This window comes from Peromyscus leucopus, chromosome 17 (genome assembly GCF_004664715.2).
Source record: "Peromyscus leucopus breed LL Stock chromosome 17, UCI_PerLeu_2.1, whole genome shotgun sequence".
In the NCBI taxonomy this organism is placed as follows: domain Eukaryota; kingdom Metazoa; phylum Chordata; class Mammalia; order Rodentia; family Cricetidae; genus Peromyscus; species Peromyscus leucopus.
The window spans coordinates 44,028,811-44,054,168 of NC_051077.1; the positions used below are offsets into that span (position 1 = coordinate 44,028,811).

At 38.3% G+C, this 25,358-nt stretch overlaps 1 protein-coding gene across 7 annotated transcripts in view; it reads left to right on the forward strand.

The window, feature by feature from the left end:
* Nek1 (NIMA related kinase 1) overlaps positions 1-25,358 on the forward strand; it is a 132,602-nt gene that overhangs the window by 74,385 nt on the left and 32,859 nt on the right. For 4 of the 7 annotated variants that reach the window (XM_028881043.2, XM_028881044.2, XM_037211756.1 and 1 more), the window contains 7 exons: positions 1,847-1,930; positions 2,366-2,449; positions 3,227-3,304; positions 3,966-4,061; positions 11,049-11,177; positions 13,879-13,944; positions 14,021-14,249. In XM_028881043.2, coding sequence (XP_028736876.1) covers positions 1,847-1,930; positions 2,366-2,449; positions 3,227-3,304; positions 3,966-4,061; positions 11,049-11,177; positions 13,879-13,944; positions 14,021-14,249 — 766 coding nt within the window. Of the gene's footprint in view, positions 1-1,846; positions 1,931-2,365; positions 2,450-3,226; positions 3,305-3,965; positions 4,062-11,048; positions 11,178-12,606; positions 12,817-13,878; positions 13,945-14,020; positions 14,250-25,358 lie in introns of those variants that run through there. The other 3 variants (XM_028881046.2, XM_028881047.2, XM_037211758.1) reach the window with 2 other exon arrangements.

Here is a 25,358-nt window from a genome sequence, read left to right on the forward strand (position 1 = left end):
GCATTTATAACTATCCTACTCTCCTTTAACTGTGGATAACTTCCGTGTACCTTTTAAAATATGAGCTCACATATATACTATGGCACGTAACAGGTTAGAGGGAGTACCAACCTCATACCTTACTACTGTGGAAACTGAGGCAGAAGAATTCTTTAAGCCTGGGAACTCTGAAAGTCAGCCTTGGCAATATAGTAAGACCCTGCCTCCAAAAGCAAGAAGAGCAAATGTCCTGTCACATTGCCTTTTTCTCTCCAACTACAAGATGTGGAATCTATGAGATTGACATTTGAGGACATGGAGCTTATGTGGAACAAACTACCTCAAACACTTTCTGAATGTGACTTTCCCATTCTTTTTACAACATGGCTTTATTCTTAGCCCAGTTGTTCATTATGATCAGTCACTAGAGTCAACTAGCTAAAAGTTATCTTTGCCTTCTACTGTCTACCAAAGGCAAATGTTACCAGTTCCCTTTCCTAGCTATTATTGAGCTGTTCGGTGTCAGCCTTACCTTACCTTAGGCATTTCTTCTTTTGACTTCTGAATCTCCAGAGCCATTTCCTAATTTATACTCCCTCTGGTCTCACATGGATCCCTTGTTTATTCGTGCGTGTGTGCATGCACACGTGCATGTGCACACACATACTCATGTTATCCTGGGCCTCCTTGTAGTGCCAGACAAGCGCTCTACCATAGAGCTACATCACCCACCCCATCTCTCTATTCTTATGTGTTAGTGAATATGAGGAAGGACTGAAAATACAGTTGTAAGTGAAAAAAATTAGAATTGTAAAAATGTTCATTTCTATAAAAACATGCTCGTGTGCATCCTACATATGAATAAAAGGATATTTGGGGGTAATTCCTTTAAAATTTAAAGTTCTAAAATATTAGCTTTATAAATGTTTAATGATTTCTTTATTTTTTAAATTTTCCATAGTGAACCTCCTATATTTATGAGAGAATACACATATATCTGTAAATGAAGTAAGTTCAATCAAAAGTAATTTGTGAAAAAAAATGTTCAAAGGCTCCATTTTAATCATTTATAATACTACTGGGTGACTTAGAAAATTTAAGCTATACTAGAATTAGAAATCAGATTTGTAGAAGGTTAAAAATATGATTGACAGTCAGGAAAATGGAGATAATGAGTATAAAAGTACATTCACCATACACTGATACAAGATAATAGATAGGGAGAGTGGATTAAGAGCTTTTAAGTTTGAAGAAACTTTAAACATGATTGTAGGTTGAAGGAAGAGAAAGTAGATAATTAGATAATCTGGTAGTTTTGCTGAAGCATGTGAATAATTTCTAGTAAGATAATTCCATGTTATCAATAAGCTGTATTTGGAAATGAGTCAGTCTCTGCCTGGGGCTAATTATTTGTAGTATTCTAACAGGGCATACCTGAGAGCAGAGTATGGTTTAAGTCTGATAACTAATGTACAACACATATTTTGAAATCAGCAGTGAATATAAAAGTTTGTGTGTATTGTGTACTATGCACATAGATGTCTAAAAATGGATTGGGTCTTTTTAAAGGCAAAAAATAATATAGTACTTTGGATTTTAATGAGGAAAACATCCTTAAAAACCTCTTTAGTGACTCTAAAGACATATGCAGTCTCTGTTTTAAATAATTATACTGGAGTTTAATGACTTCTGTTCTCACGGAATTTACATGCCATCACAGCCGTAGGAAGTGCCAGAGCTGCTTAGTGTAGTATCTAGATGTGGCCAGTATTATCCAAATGAAAAAAGTGGCATGTGGATGTGCCTAGGTGGAAGGGCAGTGTAGCCCCACTCATTCTTTAAACTTAGTACATTAAATGACAAACAGGGAATCCTGCAAAACCTGGCATCTCTGTATGGAGGCAGGCCCAGCTCTTCAAGAGGAGGGAAGCCAAGGAACAATGAGGAAGAGGTATGCTTTCCGCATGCTCAGTACCTCCGCCACGCAGCCATTTTTAGTTCATCGCCTTCTTTTCTTGCATGGTTTAAATGCTTAACAATTTTTTTAAGATTTTGTGAGTCTATAGGAGCCTGTTAATATATTTTGACTGACATGCTGTGTCATAATTTTGCCCCATAACTGTTACTCAGTCTTCTGAGTTTCAATTTCTTTTCTTTTGATATAATTTAAAAATTTGTAATTATAACATATTTCTTTCTTTGCAGAATATTGCTTTAAATTAAATACCTGAAAGCTAATATTTCATTTTCATTAACCAAATTTCAGAACTTTTGTTTCTGTATTCAGATTAACACTTTTCTATAAGTTAAGGTTTTTTAGCAGTAAAAATGTTCACAGTTTTCTTTTCAAGTGAATGTTTGTTTTTTGTTGTTGTTTCTATTTTAGGTTTATCTGGCAAGACTGAGGCAAATAAGACTACAGAATTTCAATGAGCGCCAGCAGATTAAAGCCAGACTTCGTGGTGAGAATGTAGGTAAAAATCAATTTTTCAAAAAGTAATTAATAGATTAAACTATTGTCCATAATGCTAAAAGGTAAAACTGTTAAAAGAAAATGAAGGTCAAAGACCAGGAAACTATCTGTAGCAATGAAGTAAGTTTTAAATACATGATTTTCAATTGGTGTACCTGGAAGTTTTCCTGTGTCCCGTCCAGTCCTGCAGCTGCTCAGACCCAAGTAAACACATAGAGGCTTATATCAATTATGAATTGCATGGCTGTGGCCTATGACTCAATTTTCTTGCTAGCTAGCTCTTAGAACTAAACTCAGCCCGTTTCTATTAATCTATATGTCACCATGTGTTCTGTGGCTTTACCTGTGTGCCATTACATGCTGCTCCCTGTATGGCAGGATGGCGTCTCCCCTGCCTCTCCTGCCTCTCCTTTCTCCTTTCACTATCTCCCTTGGGTTTTCCTGCCTGGCTCCATTCTGCCTTGCCATAGGCCAAATGGTTTTATTTATCCACCAATCAGAGCAACACATATTCACAGCATACAGAAAGATTCCCTACAGCAAATTGGTAAGCTCATTGTTCCATAGGGATTATAATAGAGAATATACTGATGTCCCTAAAGGACTAAAGACCACTTGACAGCACTCTTTACTGTCTTGATCTGGAGGGCTCAGCTGCAGCTCTGGGGAGAACAGACAGTGTCCAGTGGTTTCATTTCACATGTGTCAATGCAGGCGGAGCTGGCACTGAGCTTGGCTGCGGTTTGCTAAGTGGTGTGTTCACAATTATTCTAGAAAGAAGCTAATGGTACCAAAGGACAAGAACCAACGGAAGAAGCTGACTTGAAGCTCAAAAAGATGGAGTCACTTAAGGTATAGACTAAATTATATAACTTATTGGGAAAATGAAAGCTGAGAGAGAGAAGTTTGTTCTTCATCTTTTTTATATGATGGATCATTTTCTTACCTTGCTTCAGCGTTTGATTTCCCCTTTATCTGTCACCTCACCATTTCTGGAAAATAGCATTTTTCTTCTTTATACAACATTTATGAAGAGTAATTATGTGAAATTATGATGTGAATACATAAAACTGCGACACATGTAATTCTGTAAAAGAAACAACCAGAGTGGGCTTACTCCTGTAATTGCAACATTTGGTGGGCTGAGGCAGGAAAATTGCTATGAATTCGAGGGCAGGCTGGATATATATATAAAATGACAAGACACTGTCTCAAATGAAATCTGCAAGTTTCTCTGACGATGAATGGAATTATGTGTAACAATTGTCTTAAATGTTTACATTTTAATTTCCGTTCCAGTGTGTTAGACTTACTTTCACTTGGGAGCTATCCACTGATGCTCTGTCTTCCAAGGTTAGAGTAGGGTACAGAGTGAGTGTACATTTTTATTCGAGAACCTCACACATAGTTCTTTGTTGGCTTCAAAGTCAGTGTCGTTTTAGAGCCAGGTTGGAGATGATTCCCATAGGCTGTCTTCCTGATAACTAATTGTGTTAATGGTTTTCATTTTCAGGCCCAAACAAATGCACGAGCTGCTGTACTAAAAGAACAGCTGGAGCGGAAAAGAAAGGAAGCCTATGAGAGGGAAAAGAGAGTGTGGGAAGAGCATGTAAGACTCTCGTACTTAACCCTTCTTGAATTCATGTCCTTGGGCTTTTAATGAGGAGTCAGTCACCTTGCAGTTTGTAAATCTTGTAGCAATGAGGTTCGAACCTAGGGCCTTGTATGTGATAGGCAAGTGCTCCATGACCAAGCTGTAGCAGCGCTTTTTTCTGATTTTTATTCGCTCTCCTTTCTCCCTCTCCCTCCCTCACTCCTTGTCTTTCCCTCTCCCTTCTAGCCCTATCCCCAACCAGCACCTTTGCCTTCCAAATTGAAGGTTAATCTGCCACTGATTTATACTCTACCTCAAGATCTTTTAAATGACTCTCTAGCCTCTGTGTGGAGTGCGCTCTGCTCTTCTGCCTAAAAGAGGCCAGTCCTCCCGTGTGGATGATTGTAGGTTTAGAATGTACTTTATTTCCTTGTAGGACTCGGCCTGCATTGGGACTGTACTCTCCTGTTCACAGTTCTGGTTCTTTTCCTTTGTTCATATCCTTGTTTTTTCTTTGTTAGATTGGTTTTTGTTGTTTTAATCCTGTTGGAATTTTTTTATAGGTATAATATTATTAAATGTATGAGTTGAATTTAAGAAACGATGTGTTTTATCCAGGAACATGTTAATTTTTTTGTCTATTCATTATTTTATATCCTAATTTTTGTACTTAAAATTTTTATTACAAAAGTTACTTGTAGATCATTTCTAATTTTATTGTTTTCTATCTCTAACAAAATATTGCTCGTATTTGGAGAAATTGTAGATTTTTGCCTTTGTTTTAGGTCATAGTAAGTTTCCTGGTTTATAATTTGTATTTAATTTTGTGGGATTTTACAATGCAGTCTTGTCATGATTTGCTGTAACAGCTCCTAGAGTTTATTAAGTACAGTATGCAGGCATTTGTAACTACTGTGTAGGGACTGTTTTTCTTCAATTTTGATTGCTTTACACAGCAGAGAAAATACTTACATTGCAGTCACATTTACAGCTCCAGTCAGAACCTGCATTGATCCTGGGTTCTTACACAGTTTTTCTTTGCTTTCTCTAAGGTGGGCCTTTTGTTATTATTGTGCTAATTGTCGAATTAGCTAGAATCTCTCGGACAGTGATGAATAATAATAGGGATGCCTTGTTCTTGTCCTTAGCAGAAATGATCCAATATAGCACTGTGTGCTGTAGTAGGAAAAAGTAATAGTTCTATGTCTCACTTAGCCAAGTGTTTTCAAAGATCGTGAATGGAAGAGTCAGAACTCTGGAGCTCAGAAATAAGACTTAAGAATTTCTCAGTAAGTTCTCTCTTAGTTATATCCAATGTAATTTAGAATATAACTTTTTTAAGTTCTTCAATCTTTGCTACTTATGTTTTTCTCTTTAACATCAAAACTGAACAGTGGAGAACTCGCCTTCGTCTTACTGTCCCTTTTCTGGACTAGATTTTAGCCTTAGCCCAAACAAGACTTGAATAATGGTACGGTCGCATCTTTTCAGACACTCAGGAATTATTTCCTGATCCACTGGCCAGAGTGTTGTTAGCTGCCTTTATTTAGATTTTGTATTTGACTCATGTTCTTGATGGAGTGGTCCTTGTTTTTTCTCCCAGTTATAGTATCAGTACAGTAGTAGTATGAAGCAGTAACTGGTAGGTTAACACTTTTGCCCCAAGAACAACAGAATTTGTCAAAAGTAGAAATCATTCTTTTAATAATCAGAGCCACTCATTTCTTTTATTACCCAAATCTCTTCCAAATTTACCTTGCCCTCAACAATGGTTGTGAGCCTACTTCTGGTGCCATACATACCCAGCAGTGGGAAACAGTCTACATTATATCTCCTAGGATTATGTCTTAAGCACAAGAATCAAAAGCTTTACTAGTACATGCTGCTTTTCACATTGACAAAGATTGTATCAGGATAAGTCAGTGTAGAACTCTGTGTGTTTTTTAAGTAAATGTATTTTTAAGTCTTTGTCATGATGAGCTTTTTACCATAATATTCAGGTACAGTGTCAAGGCCGTTGTTCTTTATTTTTAATTAACTTTAAATAATCCATTCTAACATTCTTCATAGACCCTGAAGGTAGGTAGAATAATAATGATTCCATCAAATATGATGAATTTATATGTAGTCCAATTCAGCTTTATATTTTTAAAATGCTGAATTCAGACAAAAATCTTATGGAACATCCAATTACTTGATAATAGTAGACATGGATTTCACTTTTTGTTCCCCCCACAGTCTTATATACTGGGTCAGCTACTTACTTGCTCTCATCAGTATGGACACACAGGCCCTCTATGGCAATAGGCCTCTACTTGCTTGTTTTGTTACTGTGTTTTCCCCCAAGGTAGGGTGAATGTCTGTGCCTCAGTTCATTCTATGATTGGCATGTAGGACATGCCAGTTATCAAATGTTGGTATTTTCCCTAGACGTGTAGGCTCTACTCACTCAGAATAGTATGCCTCCATCAGCTCAGGTTCATGTAACTCGGAAAACCCAGCATAGGATTAGCTTTGTTATGACGATGATAAGAAACAAGTGGATGAATTTGTTGGTAATTTTGTGACTCAGCTTATTTCAAATCTGTGTATAGAGAATTGTTCAAGAAACCTTTGTTTATTGAATAGACCCTGGTATAGGAAGAGAAAATGTGTCTGGAATAGGATGTCTGACTTTTGATCTCAGATCTGCCAGCTAATTAGTCTGATTTTGTTCTTCAAACAGAAGTTTAGCTGGGATATATCCTTAAGTGCTACAGAACTACATGTGAAATTATTCTGTATTCAAAATATGAAGTTGGGCCCCTTTGACATGGTCCTGACATACTTACTCATCCTTACTAATCCACATGTAAAAGTGAAATGATGGTTACTGTTCTGTGACTTAAGACTTGATAAATCCATAGTATTTATGTTTGTAAAGCTGGCCCCATTTTTTATTACATTTTTACTTTGTCATTTGGTGGCACTGCTGATTTAGTTTTCAGCACATGGTAAAATTGAAATATGCAATAGAAAATTTTATAGTAATAACTGAAAACCCATGGAGATGTAGGTAATGTGAAAATGTCTTAAATTTGTGAAACTTATGAGAACATGGCAGGGATGTGTGCTTCTAAGGGTTATTTTAAAGCCTGTCTTCTAAGAGTCAGAGGTCTGGCTTGGCAGTCAAGCATGCCCAAGCTCTGGATTCCGTTCCTAGTACCATAAGGAAAACAAAAACAAAAATTTGTTTTGGAGTTCAGTTTTTTGTTTTTGTTTTTGTTTTATTTCCCATTTGACAGCTTTCTGAATTGAGGGATCAATGAAATGTTTTCTCCTTTGATAGCCAAGGTACATTATTATATTATGTCACATCATTTTAAGAGTGTGACTATTTTAATTTAGGAATGACTTCCCTTGAGCTCTTCTTCCATCATCACATAAGCACAGCTTGTATTGAATCTGATTCTCTGGAGTCAGACCCTGTATAACTGACCAGTCTGAACTTAGATGCTTGTCTGTTACTTTAGGCTTCTCTCAAGGTTGAGTTTAATATAGAAATACTTCTACTAATTACATGTTAAGGCTTCCTTGAAAATACTGAGACCAAGATAAGGAATTTTCACACTCAAGGTTTTTGCCATCTTGATCTTAGAACAAAGCTAAGGATTACATGACAGTTTGGGTTTTATTTTGTTTTGGAGACAGGCTCTCATAGCCCCAGCTATCTTACTATGTAGCTAAGGATGACCTTGAATGTTTTATCTTCTTTCCTCTATCTACTGAGTGCTAGAATTTGAGTCATGTACCACCAAGCCAGGTTTATGCAGTACTCGGGATGGAACCTAGGGCTTTGTGTTAGACAAATGCTAGACACCCTAATTGAGCTCTGACATCAGCCCTCCCTAGGGCACCTGAGACCATGTGCCTACATTTTCAGAGAGTTGCATTAGTATCTTAATTATATAGTAGTTACGTTTATGTATATAGGAATTATGTGGACAAAAAAACTTAATTTTTAGGGTTCTGAGTATCAAGTCCTTTCTCATATTAGACAGCTATTCTACTATTGAGCTATATCCTGGTCTGAAAGGTCTTTTTAACAAGTAGAGATAAATGTAGACAGGGGGTGGCTTATGTGGCAAAGTTCCTGCTATCGAAAGCTAAGGGACTGAATTCAGACCCACAGCACTGATGTAAAAGCTGGGCGAGGCAGTGTGCTCCTGTTATTGCAGTACTAGGGAGAACAAGACAGGAAGATCCTTGGGGTACTGAGCAACCACTCTAGAACAGATGTGCAAGATGTCAGTGAGAGAGCCTACCTCCTAAAATAAGCTGGAGAATGACTGAGGAAGGCACAGGACATTAATCTTCAGCCTCCATACATACACAAAAATAATTATGGCCAAATGGGGTATAATTTGTTGAGACACTGAGAGCATGGGTTTTTCTTTATGGGATTTCCTTTATGCCCTGTTTATAGGTGCCTGCCCAATAATTTAAAAAATGACTTTTAAGATAATCTTTAAAATCATGAATTAAAGTGAACTGTTAGTTGAGAAGGACATTTGATGCTATCCTTTCCTTAGTGAACTTGTTTCAATACATATGGTAACTTCTACTTAATTACTTTTTGATCTTTTTGAATCTTAGTTTTCTTTGAATTTATAATGTAATAAAGCATTTGACTTGTGGATCACTGTTTCCTTTCTGTTCTAGAATGTCCAATGCACTGCCTAAACTTTAAACTCTGATTATACACAGATGGCTTTTTGTTTGATTTCTGTATTCTAAAGATCAGAAACTTGTTTTCTGCAAGTTAATTCATCAGTAATTCAATCTAAGCTTTTGGTGCTTAAGCCAAATGACCTTATTTGATAAAGATTAAATCAATAATTGTTGTGTGCTTCATACAACTTATTTCATTTGATCTCTTCAGAGAAGAGAAAGTGAGAGCATCACTCTTTTGTTAGAGGAAAAAAGTTGAGTCTCAGAGAGTCCAAGAAGTAATGAAAACTCATAACACTAGTAAGTTTGCTTTGGAGGCTGAGTGTAGAAGTGTCTGACTGTGATTCGGAAGGGCTGCTGAGGCTGGGGGGGGGTGCTGGGGAGGCTGCTCTCCTCAGCACCTCCCTCATCGGGCTTGCACAGTCGGTTCTTGCTCTGTTGTTGTTTCATTCTATTTCAGACCATTTAGCGTTTCTCAGTAACACAGAGATTGATTTATTTCCACTTCCATTATAGTTTGCAACCCTTTAGGAGAGAAGACTGAGCCTCATTCTGGGTGTTCACTATCTGGATGGGGTTTGGTACAGATAAGAACATAATGCAGCTTTCAGTTTGTTAGTAGATGTTGTCAGGTCCTATGAATTTGTTTACTCATGAAAGAATCATATTAGACTCATGTATTGAAATACTAGAAAGCATTTCTTCAAGAGAATTAGTACAAGAGTCTAAAAATGTCACAATTGTTCTCAACAACAGTGTTTCTAAGCACTTAATCTTGATTGATTGGTGTCTGCTCCAGTTTTTATGAAATCACTTAATTTTTAGATGACTTTTAATATATTCTAAAAGATGCTGATGTTGTGCAGGACAATTTTAGAACTTATTCCTATTTCCATAGAATTTGAAAGCCTTGAATATACATTCTTGTATTAACAAAACAGATTCAAATATTTTAGCACTAATCCTTCAGAGTGAGAATTCTTGGCTGTTATGAGTTCTGAATACTTTAAAAATTTTATTTCAAATCTTGAAATCAGTATGATTAATATTATTGGTCTGTAGTTAAGTCAATTGTGCCATTGTTTAAACAAACAGATACTGGTATAAAAAATCTGGAAGCCTAAATATTAGAATTACCACTTTATGCATAGCTCAGTAAATACTACCTGAAATATATACTTACTGGAAGACTTAGTGATTAAGAAAGAATAGAAGTTGGCAGCAAGTAGCTCCATGCTACCAACAGCACACCTAATTCCACTGCTTCTGTATTTAAAAGTTCGCTGTCTTGGGAGTTGGAAATATGGCTCAGGAGTGCTCTTGTGGAACCCCTGAGTACAGATCCCAGCTTCCATGTCAGGCAGCCCCCAACCTCTGAAACACTAGCTCCAGGAGAAGCTCTGGGGTCACCTGTAACTCAAATGCACATACACTGTGTGCACACACATCCACACGATTACAAAATATAGTAATACATTCTTAAACTCACAATCTTTATGTTGATTAGAGTCTCAATGGCTAGTGCATGATAACTACAAATGTATATTGATATAATGTAATAAGTAAATAATACTTTGTGGATCTGTCACTCACCCATTATTATTCATGTTGATACTTTTATAATAAGTGCCCTGGTGTTGAAAGATGCGTTTTTGGGCTTTAAGAAAACAGTACAAAATTTGCAAGACATTTCAGAAGCATTTCTTTTTGAAATGTAAAATTAATAAACTACTTTTACATCAAACATTGTATTAGATTAAAGTAAATGTTTTATAAGGCATTTACAGATTGCTTTTGTGTATATTTATTATTTTTATGGATATATGTTTATGCTTGTGTGAGATTATGTGCACCAGTGTGTGCAGGAGTCCATGGAGGCCAAAAAAGGACATTGGATCTCCTGGAACTGGAGTTAACAATGGTTGTGAGCTACTGTATTGGTGCTGGGAACTCAACATAGGTTCTCTGCATGAGAAGTAAGTACTCTTAACTATTGAGCATTCCTCCTGACCCTAGAAGACTTTTGGGGGGAATCATGTTATGAGATTGCTAGTGCAATGGTAGCCAGTTTTATTTAGGAGTGTTTGATAGACACATGGCTATATTTACATAAACAGCTGGAGGATTTTCTTGTTCACTGTTCTATCAGCATATATTATAGTGTCCAACCCAATGAGTCATTAAGGAATGAGAAATTATCTGTACACTATAGAAAAGAGATCTTGGGGCTTTTTCTTTCTCTATGAAGATATGAAATCCCATGTATTTAGCTGTGTATTTTGTCTCCTGTAGTTGGTCGTGAGGGTAAGGAGCTCAGATGTTTCTCTACCTTTGGAGCATCAAGAAACAGGGGGTTCTCCATCAAAGCAGCAGATGAAACCTGTTATTTCTGTGACTTCAGCTTTGAAAGAAGTAGGCCTGGTAAGTTTCTTAAAATTTAGAATTCCTCAAAGACTAAAGATTATTTTAAGTGAAAATAAATGTAATAAATTGGCATTAGTTCCTAATGTTTCCTTGTTTTTTCTAGAGAAAAATTATCTTCTTGGATTTGGGGGCGGGGGGAGCTTCCTCTGAATACTGGAACTTTTCTGCCCATAGATTTTTATCTAAGACTCTATCATGGATAAATATACCTTGAGCACTTTGCTTCTGAGGAGTCCCTGTATACAAAGTCAAATCGGTTTCTGATCCAGGAAAAAAAGTCACGTTGCTGACAGTATTGCACAAACCTGACAGATGGCATCTGTAGTACTTAGTGAAGTTTTATACTGTTAAACCATATAACGTCGATTTACAGAGCATGTCATTCTGTTCGGTACTGTAACTAATCTAGAGATGGTTCATGGTATATGGAGGAGATACACATGTTACATGCACTTACCATTTTATATGAGAATTGAGCACCTGTGGGTTTTGACAGGGGGGTAGAGAGATCGTAGAACCAGTGTCTCACAGATGCATGTGTATAGGAGTGGGGGGCATTGTGCTGAAATGACTCTTTCCTACTTTCAAACAATTACTGACAGACTGGGAAGACGGCTCTGTGGGGAAAGGTGCTTGCCACAGTGCCTGGCAATCTGAGTTTGATCCCTGAGACTGACCCACATGGTAGAAGGAGAGAACGACTCCCACAGACTTTCCCTGACTTGCGTGTGTGTGTAGTTGCAGCAGCCCCAGCAGTCAGCCTACACATACACTCGATAAATGTAGTAAAAACATGTGAAAGCAACTACTGAAAATAATGTGGCAAACAGTTTTAGACCCTTGCTAAGATGATTAACAAGTTTTTTAAGAATCATATCTCAAAGTAACTCAAAGTTCTTAAAGTAACTAACTCTAGGAACAAACTGTAACTATTTGAAATTTTGTAAATTGGTAAATGAGGTTCAGTGTACTTAGTTTTTTTAACCTTCTACTTCTGAGTCTCTGTATGCCACACAGATAAAACAAACGGAAATATGTGAACACGTGTAAACGTGGAAGTGTGTACCAGGTTCCCTGTCTAACAGGACTGTTTGGGTGAAATGGCTCAGAGTGTGGAGTGCCTGCCTGGACTTCAGTGGCCCCGAAAACAGTCTGCTGAGCCCTCCAGCTTCAGAACCCTGTTTTCCTAACCCAGTAGTGACCGTCTGTGACTGTATTTTTTGAGATTCATTAGGTTTTTTTCATACTGCAGAGGTTATTGATTACTACACAGATTTCTTGCAGCTTTTGTGTTTATCTTGAAAATAAGGCAAAGTGTGAAACTGTATCTTGGTCACTCTTCAGAGCTCCCTGTAAGAGTCTGTTGTTCTCCCAGTAGGTTTCTCTCTTTCTGATAATGACTTTGCATGTGCCACATTGTTTACAGCAACTGTAGATTCCATTGTGTGGTTGCCTTCCTGGTACCCAGTCTCACATCTCAAGTAGCTGTTCATCTCTCTGACTGCTTTCCTGGGTAAAATCCTCCTTGTCTCATTTACATGTGTTACTTTAAATCTGATCACTATATTCTTTCATATTTTTCAAACATTATAAAATTTGAGATAATCCATGTGACTAAATGGTTTTTCTTACTGTGTTGTATTTATAGAAACTGCTTATTTAAAACTTTGAAGATTATTTAGCTACACTGTCATAACCTTCATAACAACTAATCTTTTCCTTTTCATATAGTTTTAAAGATTAAGTTTTTTGAAATATCTTTATTATACTAATCAGAAGCAAAATTTACATTATTAATGACTCAAATGAGTAGGAATCTGTTCTTGCTAACCTCTTTCCATAGAAAAGAAAGCTAGTTGTCAATTATGTTTAATGCTTTGGCTGTGTGTGTGTGTGTATGTATGTATGTATGTGTATGTGTATGTGTGTGTATGTGTGTGTACATAGAGATGGTTTCAAAATAATACATCTGAATTCCTTAATCTACCAAAACATCCCTGCGACTAAGAATTTAGCTCAGTTAGTAGAACACTTACATGAGGCAAGCTCGGTTCCCAGGCTGATTTCTTCTTAGTATGTATTTATTTTATGTATATGACTATTTTGCCTGCATGTATCTCTTCTGTGTACAGTGTGAATGTCTGGTGCCCCGAGAGGCCAGAAAAGGGTGTTAGATCTTTTAGAATTGGAGTTACAGTTGGTTGTGAGCCACCTTGTGGGTTTTGGGAATCATACCCAGGTCCTCTGCAGGAGTAGCCAATGCTTTTAAGCACTGAGCCATCTCTCTAGCCCCAAGAACCATATTTTTTTAAAAAGCAAAAAGTAACAACCCTTTTCCTAGCTCTAATAAACAAAGTATATTAATTTTCTTTATATATATATATATATACACATATATATGTAACTGACTTTAATGATCAAAAATTAGATACCAAAGAGGACATTATTAGCAGTAATCCACAAACATTACAAATAACTGAGAATTGACCTTTATATATATTAAGTTTATTAACTGATTGATAGTGTTAAAGTGTTTATCATTACTGATAAAGAAGCGATGTTAACATTTTACAGGAATGAGAGAAGTTGACAGGGGTCAGCTAAATGAAAAACTAAAAGTAACAAAAATATCAATGGTTTTAGCATAGAGTTCTAAAATGGTTTTATCTCTTACTCTTCAACCATCTTGTGTTTAAAGGACGGAAGTTTAACTGATACCCAAGAAACTTCAGAAGAAATGCAAAAGAGCAACAATGCTATTTCAGTAGGTACAGTTTTCAAAGATTCTTTCAGACGTTTTATTTAATGATAATATGCTTACTAAAGTGTAACTGTTTCAGAGTAAGCGAGAAATACTGCGTAGGCTAAATGAAAATCTTAAAGCTCAAGAAGATGAAAAGGAAAAGCATCCTCACTCTGATTCTTGTGAGATCGCTGGTCATAAAGATGCTGAAGAGTATGAGAAAGAAAATGCCATTTCCTCTGATCGCAAGAAGTGGGAGGTCGGAGGCCAGCTTGTGATTCCTCTGGATGAAGTGACACTGGATTCATCCTTCTCTGCAACTGAGAGTATGTATGAGCATGTCCATGTCCTGTCTTGGTTTAGCACTCACATAAACTTGTATCCTAGCCATCCGAAGGAACCAGCATGTGGACAGGTTGAGAATGGTAGAAGAATTCTGTGCTTCTTCCTCATGGACATGAAATATCTTCAGTAAAATATAAAGAACATGAAAAATGCTTTGGTCTTTACAATAGCAAGGATTTTTATATAAGAGTATAGTAAGAAGAAAACTAAGGAGATGTATTTATATTGTACTATTTGAACCCTTTACACCATGTTAATCTGTTATGTTCTTGGTTCTTGTTGGAGTGAAGGGGGTTCGTGGTGGGTGAGACAGTGTCTCACTATTATCCAGGACTGTCCTTGAACTCATGGTCTTCTTTCCTGTCTTCCCAGTCTTAAATTACAGGCGTGTGTTGCCTGGCTCCCCTTTGGTTTTATGAGATAATATCTGTGTGTGTGTGTGTGTGTGTGTGTGTGTGTGTGTGTGTGTGTGTGTGTGTGTGTGTGTGTATGTATGTGTATGTATATGTGTGTATATGTATACACACACACACACACACACACACACACACACACATCAGGCTGGCCTTGAACTCACAGTCCTTTTGCCTCTGTCTCTGAATGCTGGGTACATGCCATCATGCCCAACTCTAGCAGTAATTCCTAATGAAAGCAAGAGCAATAAAAGTTCAGAAAGGCCCCTTAGACGTTGTGGTTTACCTAGCAAGAATTCCCAAGCACACACTATGTTCTTATTCTCACAATGAAGTTTATGTTCTTTTGAGTTCACACTCGAAATTATTCAAGTGTGGCTATGAACAATGATCATTTTAACTGATTTTGAGTTGTACAGAAGCCCAATAATTCTTTATTGAGTATCTACTGTATGCCAACCACTCTGAAGCAGTAGAAACACAATGAAAGTTAAGGCATAGTCCCTCTTCAGGGGGATAGGATATAGTGGAAAGGGTTGCAAGTAGAAAGGCAGTTATATTTGATAACACACTAATAATAATGGGCTACTCTGAGAATACTTAAAATGGAAGAACTGAGTCTTTGGAAGCCAAGGAAGTAGTAAATGTGATGTGCTTGTTCAGAGCCCAGCAAAGGGTTTGGGCAGAGAACAGCCAGGACTCCAGGGTAAGAGGTTTTATCTCATCATGTCTCACTGTGTAGCCCTGTCTTTGAGCTCATGACTGTCTTGCCTCTGTCTTCCAAGTGCTGGAATAATAGGTGTCTACCACCCTCCCTAAATCCCAGCTCTTATGAAGGGAATTTGATATAACTCAACATGGATGGCTAAAACTCAATTTTCATGACAAAACCAAACAAGGATCCTTGTCAGGCTGCACAAATCCTTATTGTGAAGGGTTCTACATGTGACTTTATATACATGTAAATAGTATAGATTTATTAGTATGGAAGGGAGAGTTTAGAATTGGGTCTTGCTGGTGGTTAATGTAGAAACTCACAACTGATCAAAGTACAGAGAATAGATGTAAGTTTAGAGCTCAGCCACAAATAGAATATCTATACTATAACATACACACACGGGGTGGGGGTGCTAGAGAGCACACAAGCATGCAGGAATTATTATGGAAGAGGGGTGGGAAGATCGTAAGAGCCGGAAGTGGAGGAGGACTGGATGGAACAGTGTCTTCTGGGCTGACAGGAGCACTACACTCTGCACTCATAGGAGCTGTGGTTGTCCAGAGAAGATGAAGCCGGTTAGCATTCTAGCATGGACGGGGAGGCAGTTCATGGCATTCCAGTTCTAACTAACTGTATTTCAGTTTTGTTCATGGCTTCTGGGGGATGGAGAGTCGGTTTTCTTTCTGCCGGTTATCTCTGTCTTCCTCCATTGTACCCAGGAGTGTATAGACAACACAAATTTAACTTAGTGGGTTATTTTTTTTTAAAGGACATAAGATGAGATGGGAGGAAAGAAAGGCATATCTGAGTGGAGTTGAGGATGAATATGATCAAGATACACTGTATGAAATTCTCAATAAAAAAATTTAAGTAAATAAAAGGGAGGTCAGCAAATGTGTTCTCTACATAAGAGGATAGTAAATATTTTACATTTTGCAACCCTTATGGTATCTGTTAGAGTAAATTTTAACACCTGTAGAACAAAACATAAGTTCATCTGAACATGACTTTATTTATTTATTGTACAGTTTTTATTTATAAATGTTGGAATTTGAGTTTTGTGTAATTACTTTAATATATTCAGTTTCTTTTCTTGGAAGAAAGCTTATGATTACTTCCTGCAGCATTTTTATAATAGCTGCTTTTAAATCATTGTTATGTAATTCCAACATCTGGGTTAACATTGTGTTGACTGTTTTCTGTAATAGCTGAGATTTTGTATTTCTTTGTATGCCAAATAATTTCTAACTTTGTCTTCATCTTGAATATTGCCTAATGAGGCTTAGAGTCTTGCTTAAATCCCACAGAGAATGTTGATACAGTTGGGTTAGCAGGAGGTGGCTGAGGCCGGGTTAGCTGTGAGTTCTTCTGTGTTCTCCTGTGGTTCACGGTTCAGGTGTTAGCTCATTTTTCACAGCCTGTCAATGCTGTTTGGATCTTAGCATGTATTCCACCTCCAGTGTGGGACCTGGACAGGAATCTGTTAGTTCCATTTCCAAAGTCTTTGATAAGCTACACAAGAACAGATCCACGTGTGCACATAGGAACAGTAATCTGAAGTACTAATAAAAATCCTGACAAGGTCACGCTCTTGAATCTTGTGCTCTGTCACCTGGTGTTTTCTGGTTTCTGAGGACTCTTATCATCTAGCCAGGAAGCTGGGATTTTGGGATTTAGGTCTGGTTTTGCACCTAGAGCCATGTAACCAAATCTGAGAGAAATGTAGCTTTGCCTTACCCAGTCTCTCGATACCACTCTTCTCCTGAGAGAAGCAGCTGCGTCTCCCCAGTTCTGTCTTCTGTTGGCTGCCATTCTCAACCACTCCTGCGCCCTGCACCCGTCCAGGACCCAGAAAAAGGTGAAATCAAGGGATTCTTTCCTTCTCTGTTGCTCAGGGTAGACCAAGAGAGCTATGTCCTGGAGTGCCAGGTTTGCAGCCTGTGCCCACTTGTGAGGTTCCGGCAGACACTGGGTGCTTCACCACAGGCTTGTACGCTTTCATTGTTTTATCTCTTCTACAAAGCAGCTGTTTTTCCTGTCATAACTCCAGTTTGGAGGATCAAACTCCCTCTTTTTTATTATATTTTTTTTTTTTATTTTGGCTTTTCAAGACAGGATTTCTCTGTGTAGCCTTTGCTGTCCTGGAACTCACTCTGTAGCCCAGGCTGGCCTCCAGCTCACAGAGATTTACCTGCCTCTGCCTCCCGAGTGCTGGGATTAAAGGCATCCGCCACCACCTCCTGGCTCAAACTCCTGATTTTGACCTCTCCAGCATCTTCTCCAACACCAGGCATGTACATGATGATATAAGTAGACAAAACACTCATACACATAAAATATAAATATTTTTATTTTTGTTTTTTGAATTTAAAACATAATTACATTGTTTTCCTCCTTCCCCCATCCAACCCTTCCCATTTACACCCCACCCTCCTCCCAAATGTAAATGTTTAGAATATAAAGATGTTACTTCTGGTAGAGTTCTGGATAACTCTTTTATCCTCCTGTGTTAAAAAAAATACACCCTTATAACTTCTCACAGGAGGGAGGGCTTCATTGTCTCCTTACCGTCTTCTCTCAAAGAGGGAGGCCTTCATTGTCTCCTTACTGTCTTCTCACAGGAATCACGGCCTTCATTTTTGTTCCCCTGTACATACATGACTTTTGTGTGATTGCTATAGCATTTTATCTTTTTTTTTTTCCCAAAAATTTGTATAATTTTATGTGTATGGGTTTTTTTCCTGCATATGTGTCTGTGCACCACGTACATGCTTGGTGCCCACAGACAGCAGAAGAGGATGTCAAATCCCCATTGTAAATTGCCATGTGGGTGCTGGGAGTCAGGCCCAGGTCCTCTGGAAGAGCTCCCAGTGCTCTTAACTGCTGAGCTACTCTCCAGCCTGTTGATTATTTATTTCCGGTTTTGAATGGTATGATTGTGAAGTATCTTAGTATAGTTTTCTTCCTGCTTCCTCTCCTTGGACTCACTGAAATGTAGATGTAACGGTCTTATTAAATAAGAAACACAGAGCCAAATGCAGAGTTAAAAGCCCAAGAGGTCAGAGCAGTGGCTAAGAGCTTGAGATTAAAACCGCTTTCTTATCACCCGCTGCCGTCCTCCTGAGAAAGAGACCTACTTCCTGTGTGTCTGTCTTTTTATTGACTTTCTGTTCTGCCTTCTCATTGGTTGTAAACCCAACCACATGACCTCCTCGTCACTGCCTGTCTATACAGACCCCCAGGTCTATGGTTGGTATTGAGATTAAAGGCGTGTGTCTCCAAGCTGACTATGTTCTTGAACACACAGACTCTGCCTGCCATGTGATCAGGATTAAGGGCGTGTGCTACCATCGCCCAGCTTCTGCTATGGCTTGCTCTTAGCTCTGACCCCTAGGCAACTTTATTTATTAACATACAAATAAAATCACATTTCAGCACAAATAAAATATCACCATACTGAGATTCTTCACTATGTAGGCTTATAGCTTTTGTCAAATTTGGGAAATTTCATCACATAGTTTTTAACATAATTTCTTCATTGATTCTTTGGAAATTTCACATCATGCACCCTTATTTCACTCACTCCTGCAGTGCCTCCCAAAAAAAAATTTTTTTAAAATCAAAACAAGCAAATAAACAAAAACAAAACAGAACAAACTTCTTTGCTCCTCCATCTTTCCCACCTCTCTGGCACCTCTTCATTTGTCCTGGTGGCATTGGGAGCATGTGTCACATAGATACCCATTTTGTCCAGTCAGCTTCACTAGCAAGTGTTCATACCAGTGAGTCATTGGTCTGGTTCCCTGGATCCTCACCAAAACTCCTCTCAGGTATGCGGAGTCCAGTCTGAGTCCTGGAGATCCTGCAGGTTATCACTCCACAGGTCCAGTCCCTTCATGAGCGAGTGGGCCAACCCAAGGCCTGGCTGTGGGCCTGAGCTGTCAGTCATCTGAGGCCACCCCCTCAGAGGAGGGGTGAAGCCAGCTCCCCTCAGCCCATGCCATCAGTTCTCTTGGGGCCAGCTCTTTTGCTGCAGTGTCCAAACATTTTTTAAACATTCTTCCTCCTTTCCAGTTTCAGGCTAATAAGAGACCCTGTCTCAACAGCAACAACATACAAAACCAGGTTGGATAGCAATACGTGAGAAACAACAGCCGAAGCCGTCCTTTGGCTTACACACGGTGCACACATGCGCACTTGCAAGCACATGAAAAGGGTAGGAATATATAGAACCGTAGGAGAACTGAATATTTCTGGAAGAAAGATGACAAACTGAGGACTAAATGTTATGTTTGTCATTGAAGCGGCATTGTGAGCTTGAGGAAATTAGTCATCATTGTACCAAAGGAATACATAAAATCCGTTTAAAAAGTAAGTAGAAGGCGAGGAAATAGAAAAAATGTAGATCTTTTCTAGGAAGTGAAATGGAAAGGGTAGGTGGGGTCACTTGATAGGGTTGTAGAGACATTGTAACCTAAAAAGACTTGAAATTAATTCTCACCAATTATGAGGACAGCGTATACCACGTCACGCTGCTGTCCTCGAACTGCTGGTTTCCATCACAGTTAGAATACAGCCCACAGCCCTTCCTGGCCCGGGACACTGGGCTCTCCCCCTGTCCTGATGCCACTCTGCCCATCTCCTTTACCTGTCTCTCTGTGGACTGCTCATGTCTCACCACCCCTTACACGTCTGCACTCTTCTTTCCACAGCTCTCAACGCCTCCCTCTTCTCGGGGCTTTATATGATGTTTATTCCTTTTCCCCGTCCTAATTCATGAGCAGTCACTCACTTTTGAAAGTTCTCTTTATAACACGTTCTAAGAACGTGTCTACTTTTGATTCTAATTCCTCTCCTTCTGTCCTTGCTCGCCTTACTTTTTCCTATCGGCGAACAAAACTAGTCAGTCACTGAAGACCTTCCTATTGGTAAATTCAGCAGCCTTACTGTATAGAGCTCTGTACATTCCGATAGACATACATCTTTTTCTTCCCCCAGTGAACAGTAAACCTCATTCGTTTGTTTTTAATTTTTTTTATTAGAATTTAAAGTGATGAATTTCCTTGTGGGATTTTTAGTTTATTTTCATTGATAATTATCCTGCATGTGTGTTTTTCCTTTGCTTAAGTATATTGTACTTCCTTTTATCATAGAAGCTTTTAGCTAAGCTTGTCTGGCATGTACCACATGTTCTGGGCTTTCTGTGTGTATAGCTCAAATTTTATACAGTAAAATAGTCAATAAATAAAAGGACACATAAGTCCTGTTGAGACGTCTGAGGTAGGAGGCTATAGATGACTTGGCTTCTGGATTAGAGGTACTCAACCTGTGGTTCGAGACTCTTTGGGAGTCGAATGACCCTTTCATTGGGTCACCTAAGACCATTGAAAACCATAGGTATTTATATTATGATTCATAACAGTAGCAAAATACAGCTATGAAGTAGCAGCAGAAATACTTTTATGGTTGGGGGTCATCAGAACATGAGGTATTAAAAGGTTACTTGCAGCATTAGAAAGGTTGAGAACCACTGCTCTGGAGTAATAGACCACTGCCAGTAGGAAAGACTGGGGGGCGGGGCAAAGGTGAGAAATACACATAAGCTTCCTGGAAATTGATTTTAGAAGGAATTTATTTTGTCGTTTGTTTGTTTTTTGTTTTGGACAGGGTTATATAGACTTGTCTGACATGGAAATCACCAAGGAGCTCGTATCTCAGAACTTCTGAGTCCTGGGGTTCCAGGTGTATACCACCGTGCTCACCTTGTCCTATTTCTTAAGAAAGTAAGGAAGACTAGTCACATGTAAACCAAAACCACCAAGACTGGGCGGTCAGTTCTGCTTCTGCTTTAGACCTGGACAGTAGTTTCTTAGAATCTCAAGTGATCATATAGGCCTATCTCTAGTGAACATGAGAGGCAATTCTGTTACCAGGCAATTGCTCATACTAGCTTGTTGTTTGGATATTTTACATTATTTATCATGTGTAGTTTTCATTATTTTTATTCTAGACTTTAAGTGTGTTTTGTGGACCTTATTATAGTTAAAATTAAAATTCTCTTCATTTATGTTGATATAATATTCCATTGTACTGTCATACATAAGTTCCTAGAATTTCATTATGAGAAATTTCAAATGTGTAGAAAACTTTAAAGAATTTTACAGTGGCTGTTATAAACTATCCATTTACATTATACCATTAGTACTTTAATGTTCATTGTCAATATCTATGCTCTATTCATCAATCTCATTTTTGACATGACTCAGAGTACTAACTACAGACATTTGTATACTTTCCTGTACGTTTCTCACAGCATAGAGTCATCATCGGAATTCAGTATTTATTTAGAAGTTTTTTCTCCTTTTGTGTTACTTATGGATAATGATATATACACACTGTAATTGTATATTTGCTGACTTCCAGCAAATGCGTGGACCTACTTACTGTTAACTACTAATAGTACATAGAGCATTACTGTCACCCCAAGAAGTGTCACAGGTCTTCCTCAATCAGACTTTGACCTTTGTCTTCCAGAGACTACTACTTTGTCTGAAATTTCCCCACCTTAGATTAGTCATTCTGCTTCTAGAATGCCATGGGAGCCAACCCTAAAAGCTTTGCGTTCTTTTGTTTCTGGCTTCTTTGACTTAGGCTTTTTGAGAGGCATCTGTGTTGTGATCTTTAATTTTTTTATTATAAAGAATTCTTTATTGGTGTAGTCATTTCTACATTCTTTTGCTCAATGCTAAATTGGTATCTATCTATTTCCCATACTCAGCCTGTTTTATGCATTTATATTGAATGTGGGTTTGCTCTTTTTAATCCACTCATAACACCTAATTAGTATTTTATAGTAATTACATTCTACAGAGTTTAAATATACCACTTTGCTTTATTTTCTGTTTTTCCATCTGTGATATTTTTCTCTATTTCCTCCTGCTTTCTTAGCTATAGTCATTACTCTGAAAACTCAGTATTTGACTTAGAGTCAACAGTGTATACCCTTATGAAATCTATTCCCGCTGATCTCAGTACTTAACCTATAGCAGCATTATAGCAGTCTTGCACTTACTCCCTTCCTGCCTTTGTGTTGTGTTTGTGGTGGGGGAGGTCATTGCTTTGCTTGTATTTATTTATGCTATAAAATTCATAACCTGTTCTAGGTATTAGTTCTTAGGGAGACTTAGGCAGTAAGTGAAAGGTTCTATGTGTCTACTTGATATTTGTCATTTCTAGTGCTCTTCCCTTCTGTGATGAGCAGATTTCCATCTGGCGCTGTTTCCTCTGCATGTTGGAGTCCCTTTAAGATATAAGCTGTTCTATAATATCACTAACGTTAAGTTCTTTCAACTTGTATATGTCTGTAAAAGTTTATTATGACTGCCTTCGGCAAATATTTGTTAATGAGCTATGAACTTCTAGACTGATACTTTTTTCTTTCCTACTTTAACACACGGCTCCGCTATTTAGTTTACACTGCTCGCAACGGGAAGTCGTCTGTAACTTAGTCTCAGCCGTTCCTCTGTATGCAGTATGCCATTGTCCTCTTGCTGCTTCTTGGATGTTTTTCTGAAGCCCTGGTTTCAGTGAGTTTGGTGGTGACACACCGTGTTATCACATCCTTTTGCTAGTGTTTCTTGGATTTGTGAGTCATAGCTGTCACCACTTTTGGGAAATTCTTGGCCATTATTTTTCCTGTTTTCTTTTGGTCTTCCCTCCTACAAGTCTAGCACCAATCTGTTTTGTTTTGTTTTTTTTTCTTCTTCTTTTGGTGATGGTTCAAACCCAGAGTCTCTGCATGCTAGGCAAGTCCTCTACAAGGGAACTACACACCAGCCCAGCTCTTCTTACTGTCACCCCCATGGCCAGAACTCAGCTATAATAATCACTATAAATGGCCTTCTCCAGTGATAATCTTATCATCTCTGTCATTTGGACATTAGTTATGATTGGTTGGCCATATTGTACTTGATTATTTTTGCTTAGGGACAGAACCCTGAATTTAATTTGTGGAGTTCATGTATTTTTTTATATTTCTATAACTATTCTTGCGCTGTTCTGGGATACAGTTTAGTTAGTTATGAATATCTTGATCCTTTTAGGCCTTCTTCCTAAGCTCTGTGAAGTGGAATGAAGCAGTGTTTAGTCTATGGCTAATCTTTCCCCTTTACTGAGTCAGCAACCTTTCTGAACAATCTGCCTAATGGTTTGTGAACTACAAGTATCCCTGTTCTCGCTGACGGAGATAGGAACTATTTCTGGCTCTTTGTGAACCCCAAGTCTTCCTCCTCCGCCTTCTTTTGGGTGATCTCCTCTCGAGACCTGCAGTGATTTCCTTGCATATGATGTGCAGACCGGTGATCCACTAATGACGTGCAGCAGCGTTGTGAAGTCTGACTTTCTCTATGTATATCCAGTACTAGCCATGCTGTTCCCTTAGACTCCAAGTTCCGTCTCTTCAGCTCACACTGGCCACAAACCCAGCAGTTTTTCTTGCTATGCTTTAAAGGGACTGATTTTTTAAAATGGGCATTCGGTTTTTCCATTTTCATTTGTTCCAGAAATTTTCTTTTTTGTTGTTTTGCTTGGCCCTTTTTATCAGATATCAAATAACTTTAATTTCCAAGTCTTATTCCTGTTGTTTTTTAATCTATACTGTTCTAACCACTCCCCCCACCCCCAGTGACTGGACTTTAACAGATAGCTCTGTATCAAAGGTTCTTTGATATTAGTGCTTGAAACCCTAAGCTCTAGGCTGGCTGTTCTCGCAGAAAAGTTGTTTCTAGATTCAAAACTTAATTCCAAGTTAACCACATTTTTAAATTAAAAGTTTATTATAAAGAACTTGCAAATAAAAGCATCATATAGCGAAATTAGTTCGACCCAAAGTCTGTACATCTCAACTAACTTCTATACAGTTAGAACAGCCATTCTAAAGCTGTGGGACTTCACATTGGATGTTTCACTTCCACTTATGAGTTATATTTGTTTATACTTATCCACCAGAAAAAAAATTTCATTACAAAGATTTGATTATACAAATTACAAACAAGTAGAATTATATCCTCTTTCACTTTGGTATCTCTTTACCTCGGCCATGCTTCTGAAACTTAAGTCCCTCATGCTAATCATGTCAGTGGTACAAAACTGAATATTACTTACTGATTTGCATGAGTTTTTGTAACTTGGAGTCTGTTTGCTGTTCCTCTTTCTGCTACACCCTAGTACTAATAAAGCATCTTTCCGGCAGTATCTTAGCCAAGGTTCTGTAGAGGTACAGAACCTATAATGTAAATTGAATTACAGGAGGGTTTGTTAGATTGGCTTACATAACACAATTAGGGTCTTCCAAAAATGGCCAGCTCACACCTGAGAGGCCAAAAACCAGTAGCTGCTCATCCCATGAGGCTGGATGCTTCAACGGTCCCAGTCTGGCATGAAATGTCAGGAGGTTTTCTGGAGAGGCACATGTCTGTAGTTGATATTGGAAGTCCAAAGAAGCTGGGTTCTGGAGTCCATGAAAGAGTGCAGGAAAAGTAGCAGCAGCGACAGCAGAGGAGATGAGCTTGCCAAGAGAGTGAAGGCAAGCAGGCAAAAAGGCAAGCTTCGTGGACCTCCTTCTATCTGTTCTGTCACCAGCAGGTGCTGCCCACACTGAGGATACATCTTCCCACGTCAAATAACCTTCACAGGTGTGCCCCTGTGACCTGGCTTTCAGCTGATTCCAGGTCTAGTTAAGTTGACAACCAAGATTAAACAGCATAGTTTAAAAAAAAAACAGGGCTGGAGAGATGGCTCATTTGTTAAGAGCACTGGCTGCTCTTACAGAGGTCCTGAGTTCAATTCCCAGCAACCACATGGTGACTCACAACCATTTGTAATGAGATCTGGTGCCCTCTTCTGGCAGGCAGAACCCTGTATACACAATAAATAAATAAATCTTTAAAAAAAAAAACAAA